At 36.5% G+C, this 10,990-nt stretch overlaps 1 protein-coding gene across 1 annotated transcript in view; it reads right to left on the reverse strand.

Moving 5' to 3' along the window:
- Window positions 1-10,397, reverse strand: part of ahcy (adenosylhomocysteinase) — a 17,321-nt gene extending 6,924 nt beyond the window's left edge. Inside the window, exons 1-5 of the mRNA XM_065279637.2 lie at window positions 10,249-10,397; window positions 8,585-8,775; window positions 7,123-7,198; window positions 4,501-4,653; window positions 133-245 (exon numbers count right to left, since the gene is read on the reverse strand). Coding sequence (XP_065135709.1) covers window positions 133-245; window positions 4,501-4,653; window positions 7,123-7,198; window positions 8,585-8,775; window positions 10,249-10,276 — 561 coding nt within the window. The 5' untranslated portion in view covers window positions 10,277-10,397. The remainder of the gene's footprint in view (window positions 1-132; window positions 246-4,500; window positions 4,654-7,122; window positions 7,199-8,584; window positions 8,776-10,248) is intronic.
- Between the last annotated feature and the right edge of the window lie 593 nt (window positions 10,398-10,990).

The raw sequence follows: 10,990 nt of genomic DNA on the forward strand, positions 1-10,990 counted from the left end.
TGTTTATGGTAATAAAACAAAACAACACATAAAACACTCTCATATGTGTGCAAAAAAAAAAAAAAAAAAAAACATAGAAAGCGAACACAGAGAGAACAGCAAGTACTGTAGTATTATGAAATGTGAGGTTACCTTGGTAACGGAGTCATTGACATTGATAGCTGGAACTTTAAGTTCTCCTTTCTTTAACATCTTGTAGAGGTTGTGAACTCCTGTTGTCGTCTCTTCAGAGACTCCCTTGATCCCTGAGAGGTTAACAGAAATAGACAAGAACATTATCTTCTGGAAGACATTGTGTCGACGTTACAGAAAAAAAAAATCCCACAAAAGGTACTCTGTGGCTGTGCATCTGTACGAAAGGATTGTAAAATCTGAATCTGAGATCCCAGAGGACTCACTTGCTGCTCGAAACTGGCTGGACAGTTTGTTAACATATTTACATTTTTATTGGGAAGTGCATGTACCGCACGGTTTAAATTGGAATGTAAAAATAAAATTTTGATGTTCTTGACGTGAGCAAATGAAACACAAAACCATGGCCTTGAGGAAAAATCATTAACTGTCACGCGTCTTCTGTCAGCTTTAGCTTTCTCCGAAAAATTTGCCATTCCAAACATTATCATACTTTATATCAAGTCCATGTGGCAACACATTCCTGGCACTAAGCCACTAAAATGAAAATACTAAGACACAATGATCTGTTATTATTGCTCAAAACGTACAAGAGAAAACAGGTAATGCTTTTTTATGACAAACAGATGTTATATTCTGTTTGTTCAATATAACAAAGGTATTGATTAAGCATAAGGATGCACTAGAGGAGGGTAAGACTACGGGGACCGAAAACAAGTGTAAATGGTAGGTACGATGACAAAATTTTCAAAAACCCCAAAGCTCAAAATGTATCACATGACTAGACAGAGCAGACGTTCCCATTTACAAAGATACCAGGATTGTAAAAATGGATTGAGAAAGTTATGATATTTTTAATATTAGAAATCAGAGGAAAAAGTTATATATGGGTGTCAATGGAAGGTGTGTGACGAAAATGCTGCTTATTCACATGTTTTTGCTTGTAACTTTCTCATTTCATGAGATATTTGCATGACATTTTACGGTTCTTTCAAATTAATCATGAACATCTACTGTTTTAGTTGGAATGGCCATTAAGTTGGAATTAGTTTATCATATTCCGACTCTGACCCACGGTTTTTAGGATGATGCCTGCAGTTCTAATGTTCTGACATTGCAGTGGCCGATAATTGGATCTTTTTTTATCTTTGTGTTGCTTAAATTTGTTGTTTGTTATGAAAATGCTATTTTTAACATTGGAAACAACACTTGTTTGCAGAAAAGTCTTATTCAAGCAGAAGCGCAACAGGGTTTCCCGCAGAAAATGTGTTAGTTAAGGTGGTAGGGTTATGCAGGTGGGCGGGCCGGGGGCGTGGCAATCAAAGGTGCGGGGCGTACACGTCATGATGAAAATATTTTATTTACAACACTCAAATAAAACTCAATTTTGAAGAAACTATGACAGAAAATGAACACATACTAGATTAGTAATGAATTAAATGTTTTATCAACAGGCTAGTTATCCTCCAGACAGTGACGGACCATGCCTTTCTCTCCTTTCAACCATGTGGCGTTTGGTGGCATTTTTTTTGTACGACCTAGTTAAGGTGGGCCGCCCGAACTGAAAAGTGCTGCGGGAAACCTTGCGCAAGATCTGCAGTACGTATGTCTTGTAAATAATTTTATGCATTAAAAAAATGGGTATATTTATAAATATTATGCATAACAAATGTTTTAGTTTCATCGATTTTCTGTTTCCCTCATAATTACATTTGTGTTATAGACAAAATTGCTTTCTCAATATCGGTATATTGGCCATAAAAACCATATTGGATGACCACTTGTAAAAAGCTAAATAAATTAAAGTAAATAAAATGTTTTATGGTCTGTAAAATATTTATTATACAATGTACCTACTATCTGTTTTGGACACAGATTAACTCTTTCACCGCCATTGACGAGATATTTCGTCAATTAAGAGAAAACGCTTCCCCGCCAATGACGAGATTTTCCGTCTTTCCGCAATACCGCTATTATCCACCAGGTGGCACCCTTCCGCAACTTTTTAAACCCGGAAGTATTGCCCTATGGCAAACGGCTGCATGTCCGTGTCTGTTTTAAAGATCGCTCTGAATGGGATCTCTATGAAAAGTCCGTCACAAAAATGGAATTATCTCTGCTTTTTGCTCAAAATGTGGTGTTTTTGCAGAAACCTACCCATATTAAAAAGCTGATTACAAAAGAACCACTGAAGGTAGGATAAAACAGGTTTTTTGTTTGAAAGCAGAGGGTCTGTTCTTTCATTTGGTATATTGTATGTTTATATATTTAAATAAGAACATTTTCTGGAAGGCATTAAACTTTGGTGAAAATCATGAAAAACGCTGACGCTGGCTGGCAACTTTAAAAAAAAAACAGTTTCATGTTGACATGTTGTCATGTATGGCAGCTTCTTCTGAGAACCAGCAGCCCAGATGTTTAACCCCACCAAAGGGCAGAGGTCAAAGCAGCCTTGTAAATCCGAAGCCCTTAAAACATTTATAGGAACTCTAAGTCACAGCTACATTGCCAAGCTCCAGAGTAAAGGTAAGGTCAAATCATTCCCATTCTCGGTCAATCAAATGTCATCCCTTTACATAAAAAAGGAATGATATGAAAAGTATACATTTTCAATTTTCAACATGGACAAGGCTTACAACATACTGAAAGCTTCTCACATCAAGCTAAACGTTTGAGCGAGTCCGATTAGTTAGGAATTGGAGAAACTTTGGGAAGCCATTAGGAATGTTTATCTGAGATTTAACGATAGTGTAGTGATGAATGATTCTCAAGTTTGCAGAGACAAGAACAGAAGAGCTTGAATTAGACTGCCATCTAGTGGTTACTGAACAGCAGTACATGTATAGTACAGGTTAACACCATGTTAAAAGGATAGTTCACCCAAAAATGAAAATTTTGTAATCATTTTCTCACTTTCATTTTGTTACAAACCTGTATAAATTTCTTTGTTCTGATAAACAATAAGGAAGATATTTTGAAGAATGTTTGTAACCAAACCGATCATGAGCCACATTTACTTCCATTATTAGGGATGCACCAAAAGAAAAATTCCTGGCGGAAGCCGGATAAAACAAAAAATTCAGCCAAATAAAATTTTTATTTTACATTTTCCTAATTATTTTGCACATTTCTCACCATTAATTGTACCAAGTTACATTTTCAGAATTATTTTAACATTCCAGCCGTCATTATAGGAACAAAGCGATCTAACAAAAAGTTTGTTAATAAACTTTTTATTTCTCATTTAATATAAGCGCGTTTATCATTTAAGGACTTTACTGGTTTTAGGAAGTTTTTATTACATACTGCTGACGCTCTTTGTTGTTGAAAGCTAAAGTTTCTTGTTCGCCATTTTTTTCGGACACTTATTTGCTGCATTTGCGTGTCTCTCACTCGGCACTGGTTAATTTAATCGGGTCAAAAAAGACCTTATTGTTCTGTAAAATATATTCAGTCTTTTCACTTGTTCGGACAAACAACAATTTATTGTTTTTGCTATTATTGGCCAAATAATTTCAGTTGCTGAACATTCGGTGCATCCCTATCCATAATAGGAAAAAAATACTATGGAAGTGAATGGGGTTTTGAATGGGGAGAGCGGTTTGGTTACAACCTTAAAATATCTTCCTTCGTGTTAATAAGAATAGAACAAAGAAATGTAGACAGTTTTGTAACAACATGGGAGTGAGTAATTGATGAGAGAATTTTCATTTTTGGGTGAACTATCCCTTAGCGCATTAACAAAGTAGTAAAACTATTAGGGATGCACCGATACCGATAATACACATTTTCTAAAGTACTCGTACTCGTTAAAAGTCCCCCGATACCTGGAATCGATACCACGGTCTGAGAGTTGTCTATGTTTGAGCGGCATGTAAGGGGTTAATGCCTTGTGTGTTGTCCAAAGAGGCAGAGTTTACAACAAACTGGAAAACTATTCCTTTGTTTTTTTGTTAAATTATATGACTAAAGCTGTTACCTGTAAATTTAAATCATGTTTTTTTATTAAGTACTCGGTATCGGCAAGTACTGAAATGCAAGTACTCGTACGAGTACTCGTTTTCAAAAAAAGTGGTATCGGTGCATCGCTAAAAACAGTGGAGACATTTGGATTACTTTAATCATGGATTAATCAGGATTTTAGCTGTATTAAAAAAATTTATATTGTTATGGCCTGTAACATCTTGTGAGCCGTGAAAATGAGTACCAAATGATTCAAATATTACTATTTGAAATAGGTGACCAAATATTTAAAGTGGATCAAAAACGTTCATCCAAGTTCTCCTATAGACAAGAACTTTTATGAAAGGTCTTGATTCACTTCAAATGCTGACTAGTGTACATTTGGGATGGCAGACGACATCCTACCTGCAAGCAGTTTGGGATATTTCTGGTGCACCAGATTGGTGAGATCTCCACCATCATCCAGGATCATGTTGAGGGGTTGACCGTCTTTGAAGTAGATGGTCTGTTCAATGCACCAGATGTATTCATCATCGGTTTCGCCCTTCCAGGCATAAACTATATTCAAAACAAACATAACACCAATTTATTAGACACAATGATGTCGGCAAAACATCAGAATCAGAAAGTACAGTAAGAAATAACTTTTGATTTGTGATTTATTTGTACTAATTACTTGCCACGAGAAAACATATGTACACAAAATATTGATTTAGATATCTTTTTTGTAAGAAATGCAAACCTTATTTTTTACAGCATTTATACGCCTTTGTTAAGTTAATACAAACAGAATTGTTCACTGTTTGTTCATGTTAGTTTACTCAGCATTAACTAATGTTAACACATACAACATATCGTTTAGATTTTAAAACCTGTTAATAAAATGTGAAATTAATTATCTGAGATTAATAACTGCTGTAGACTTTGCAGTTAAAGGAATATTCAATTTTCTTAAAAGAAAAATCCAGATAATTTACTCACCACAATGTCATCCAAAATGTTGATGTCTTTCTTTGTTCAGTCGAGATGAAATTATGTTTTTTGAGGAAAACATTGCAGGATTTTTCTCATTTTAATGGACTTTAATAGACACCAACAATTAACACTTAATTCAACACTTAACAGCTTTTTTCAACGGAGTTTCAAAGGACTCTAAACGATCCCAAACGAGGCATAAGGGTCTTATCTAGCGAAACGATTGTCATTTTTGACAAGAAAAATAACATATATACGCTTTTAAAGCACAACCTTTCGTTTAGGTCCGGTCCAGCGCGACCTAACGTAAATGCGTAATGACGTAGGGAGGTCACGTGTTACATATATAAAACGCACATTTGCGGACCATTTTAAACAATAAACTGACACAAAGACATTAATTAGTATCAGTTGACATATAACAACGTAGGAACGGTCCTCTTTCACCACATTTGTAAACACTGGGGCGGAGTTTCGCGTTCGTCCTCTGTGACCTCTTGACGTGATGACGTGTTGCGTCGGGTCACGCTAGCGCATGACGACCGGATCTTAACGAGAAGTTGTGCTTTAAAAGTGGATATTTGTTATTTTTATTGTCAAAAATCACAATCGTTTCGCTAGATAAGACCCGTATGCCTCGTTTAGGATCGTTTATAGTCCTTTGAAACTCCGTTGAAAAAACTGTTAAGTGTTGAGTTAAGTGTTAAGAGGTGGTGTCCATTAAAGTCCATTAAAATGAGAAAAATCCTGCAATGTTTTCCTCAAAAAACATAATTTCATCTCGACTGAACAAAGAAAGACATCAACATTTTGGATGACATGGTGGTGAGTAAATTATCTGGATTTTTCTTTTAAGAAAATGGAATATACCTTTAACTAACCATGTTGTGTTCCCAAGTTTAATTTTCCCCCCCAAAAATAACACTTTAACACTAATAAAATGTATTAACATAAATAATGGCCTAGGGCGGCACAATACTAAAGAAATGCAATATACGATACAATACTGCTTAAAGTTTGTAAAAAATTCCAATTATATTACATAAACGTGTTAAAAACGTGATAATTATATAACCAACATCCATGTTTCTCATAGTTTCTGGGAAAATAAAGCATTTCTCGGTCTTGCCAGTCTCTGTGCTACCTGCATCGACCTACAACTTTGATTATTCATAACTTTTTGAAGCATTTAAATCATTCAGTTATTGCAATTTCACAAACAGGCATATTGCAATAGAGCCCGACTTACGACTATGACGTTTTGTCACAGTTTGTCAATGAAACTATTTTAAAGTGCTTTCGTTTAAACAGCTTGACATAAATTCACAGTTGCATTAAAGAGATGAACCGATTACTTCACCACCACACCCCTGTAAACACCAGTTACAATCACATATGCTTATTATTACAATACAACATCATTAAAACGTGCCATTACAATTGACTCAAAGAGACTGAGAAATGCCTTTGACAATCAGACATTAGATCAATTTCAAAACTGTTTTAATCAATTGCCCCTACAACGCAACCTTTGAATTGTATCGAACTGCTTAAAGTGAGATAAATCTTACTCAATGACCAATGAGCTGTCAAAAAAAATGCTTAAAAGTAAATACAAATGCCAACCTAACCTAAGAAGTTATTTATAACCAAAGAGGCATTGGCAATAGAAAATTTTTCTGGACGCAGTGGTAATATCGTCATTAAAGCTAAATTGCTTAGTTACCCGGTAATAATAAACTGACCGCATTTATCTTTTGGCTTTGACGTCCTTTTAGAGTCAAATTTAAAGATTAATCCCATTTTTGCTGATGAGGATCTTTCACTTAATCTCGTTCTTTGGGTCTGTTTCTTATCAGCAATTGATTTCGTAGCTTAAAGCAAACAGTCAGCGGTATTACACAAGACCTGTGGTTACAGAACAAACAGACTAGTTAACACACAAACACCTGTTAGCTATGGCGGACCCAAAAATTACACATCAAATCTCCCTTTAACCTTCTCACAGGTAAGGAGATGTGGCTTTTGCTAGATCCGTTCACTTTCTTTTACCTGGAATGCCGGCTTTGGCGATGGCTGCCGCTGCGTGATCCTGGGTGGAGAATATGTTACAGCTGGACCACTGGACCTGGAGCAGAAACAAGGAAAAAACCATCAACAAAAAACAGGGGGAGGTTGTTAAAGCAAGGGATGAAGGAGCGTGTGACTCAAATATGCACACCTTTTGAGATTATATTAAATACACACAGTCCCACTGAATTTGTAAAATAAGTACCTTCACCAACAGATAAATAAACAGATTTGACTAATTCATCCAATGCACGACAACCAGGTCTTCGTGATAAAGCCTTCGTGATAAAGCAAAATGACCCGGGGGGCTTTGAAATTTCAATCTCCACAGAGGAAATAAAGGGATAAGAAAGACACAGGCAGAAATAATGGCTGTATTTCAGACAGACCTAAAACACAGAACTGTGACAGTATCATCACCTCATATCAGATATTAAAACAGAGTTGATTGTTTAACTTTATTAATTTACGCATTTATCAGACGCTTTTATTCAAAGTGCAACACGCCGACTTTTTGGGACTTTAGCTTATTCACCGTATCCCCCAGAGTTAAGTCCATACATACCTTTTTCATCTCCATGCTTGCCGTAACTCCGTCTGACGCACCCACTGCTAGCCTAGCTCAGCACAAAGACTGAAAGTAAATGGCTCCAGCTAGCATACTGCTCCCAATAAGTGACAAAATAATGTCAACATTTTCCTATTTATATGTTGTGATTTGTATAGTCACTTGGGCCAACATATCACAACATATAAATAGGAAAATGTTGGCGTTATTTGGTCACTTATTGGGAGCAGTATGCTAGCTGGAGCCATTTACTTCTAATCTTTGTGCTAAGCTAGGCTAGTGGTGGGTGCGTCATAGAGAGAGTAACGGGATGCACGGAGATGAAAAGGTTATGTATGGACTTAACTCTGGGGGATACGGTGAATAAGCTAAAAACGTTGGCGTGTTTAAGGTATACATTTCTATCAGCATGTGCGTTTCTGAGGAATCGAACCCATAACCTTATGGGTTGCTAGTATAATGAGTTACAGACACACATAGGTGATGGATATATATACTACATTATAAATGATTACCATAATAGTATAATCATAATAAACATCCAACAACAACAAAAATCATATAGTCATGGCCATTTTTTATGATCAATGTTGGTTTATAGACTTTAAAGGCAGGGTGCACGATATCTGAAAGCCGATGTTGACATTTGAAATCACCTTAACAGACACGCCCCTAGCCCATTAGAATCTGGACCCTTTTGATGGACGCACCCCACAGATACACAACCCAGGCAATGATGTCGGTTAATAGACATGATCCTTACAGCTGATTGGCTACAAGTGTGTTTTGGTACTCAGCCCGACTCCCTTTTCCAAAACGTTTCTCAAAAATCATGCACCCCGCCTTTAATTTGATGCTTGCTTTCAGCGTCCTCACCTCAGCTCCCAGGGCAATAAGGGTTTCAATGAGCACGGCAGTCTGAAGGGTCATGTGAAGGCAGCCCGCGATCCGTGCGCCTTTCAGTGGTTTAGACTTGCCGTAGAGCTCCCTCATTTTCATCAGACCAGGCATCTCATTCTCGGCTATATCGATGGCTTTGCGTCCCCATTCGGCCAGGCTGATATCAGCTGGAGAGAAAGCAAGCATTATATTTATGCATTTGGTCCATTAGTACATTTATGCACATGCTTTTATCCAAAGCGACTTACAATGCATTCCAAAGTATACAATTTTTATCAGCATGTGCATTCCCTGGGTTCGAACCCATGGCCTTTTGTGCTGCTAATGCAATGCTCTACTAGTAAGCTATTCAGAAGCACTAAAAAATGATGAGACAAAGATGAGGGGATTAATCAAAGATGTTTGTTTTGAGAAGTATTTAATTAATTTTACCCAGAGAAAAACATTTGATTTGTTTTTTTGTTAATTTATTATAATGGCCTTCACTAGGTCGCTTTGGATAAAAGCATCTGCCAAATGCATAAATGTAAGTTTACATTATCTAAACAGATAAATAAATCCATCTATACTTAAATTCCTATTAAAACATACAACGCATGTGCCAGCCTTATATTTGGACATCTAACGTTAGAAGGGGAATTCTACACCCAAGCCCACATACCAAACATGTCTTGAAACCAGGCAACCCATCTCTTTTACAGTTCATGTGCACTTGACGACATCAAGTTGTCACAAAAAAAGACCCTAAATTTGTCAATTGTTGACTAACAAGTCAAACTTTGACATTTCACATTGCAGATTATTTTTTTAAAAGCTGAACTCTGCACTTTTGAGACTAGGGAAGCAAAGTCCAGCTGGATTAACTATTGAATTGCTCGAGCCTTATCTGCAGGGGGAACATCACAGATATTTAGTGAACAACAACACAGAAGTTTAAAATGACTGTGACAGCTGCCAAGTCCGCTCACTGAAATTTTGCTGACGTGTGGTATAACAGTTGCAATATAAACTCTGTATTGTATCTAGTGCAATAAAGTGTCGTTTAACCGCATAACATTCATTCCTAGTTAACCACGTGCAGAGTTACGAGAGAGTTAAGATTCATAAACGTCATTCAATGAAAGTGGCGGCGCAAGTGCGCAATGCATCATGGGAAATGTTGTTCTGAAGCGTCGTAGAACTACTGCTTTCAACGCGCCAGAGTGTACACAAAAACTACAACTTCCAAACTTCTTTCTCGCGTCGTCCGAATTTAACCACGCTAGCTTGCTGGACAGGTGTTAAATATAAATTCGTACAAAATACTACAGGAGCGAGCAATATATTTGGTACAGTCTTGAAATAGACGTACTAAGTGTGCAAACTGTGATTTTAAATGGGCGGGTTGCAGGAGAGCGTCTCGTGCAAGGCAGCAGCGCTGACAATGCTGCCATGTGATACAAGCTACTATAATTCCCACAAAGATTAATGTTCTTTCAGACATAACCCAAGAATTTTTCTTGTCAAATACTTTAACTAGAAGCAAAACACATCAGTTTTACCCATCAGAAGCAGCTAATTAGCATTGGCGGGCAACACGTTGAAGTTGTATGCGTTATACAGCATTTAGCATTGATTTAAAGTAACGAATTCATACTAACCAACTTTGAACGGAAGCTTCTCGGACATTTTGAATGTGATGTTTTGAGTGAGCCTGTTATAAGTCTGCCTGGAGCCGGGCTGTGTGTGCAGAAGGGAATATCTGTAATGTGAACTTGAATATAAGTGTGTACAAACCGGCGATTGTAATATTCATGAGATCCTGCTGCCTTGACGTTTCTTATTGGTCGAAATAGGCCACGCCTTATCTCTCTAAAAAATACGTCGTGGGCGCGTCTACTTGGCACTATGAAAGCCAATAAGAATCTCCAGGAGTTAAGGACGTTAAATTTAGTTGTTTTGACTAATACATAAGTACAAGTTCCAGCTTGCTTTTATTAAATATTTGACTGCATGGAATGAGATCTGTATAAAAATGTATATTCTATTAATAGATCATATTTAAGCAAAGCACAAAAAATAGAATAGGGTTATATATATATATATATTCATTATATACATATATTTGTTATATAACGTTTCCAATGCATTGTTTCTTTGAAAGGTAATTTTTATCAATTATTGCATGCTTGTGTTTGCTTGTATGCAAACTGTACTCTTAAGTGCCAGAAAATATTTTTTATAATTTTTTATTGTTTTAAACAATAATATGTGAGATAATAATAAAAATTAGTATTCAAATATTGAAATTAGTTAAAGGTGCAGTGTGTAGTTTTTAGTGGCATCTGGCGATAAGATTGCAAATTGCAACCAATGGCTCAGTGGACATTTGGTGTTTCTCAA

The sequence above is a fragment of the Paramisgurnus dabryanus genome, chromosome 7, assembly GCF_030506205.2.
Source record: "Paramisgurnus dabryanus chromosome 7, PD_genome_1.1, whole genome shotgun sequence".
In the NCBI taxonomy this organism is placed as follows: Eukaryota; Metazoa; Chordata; class Actinopteri; order Cypriniformes; family Cobitidae; genus Paramisgurnus; species Paramisgurnus dabryanus.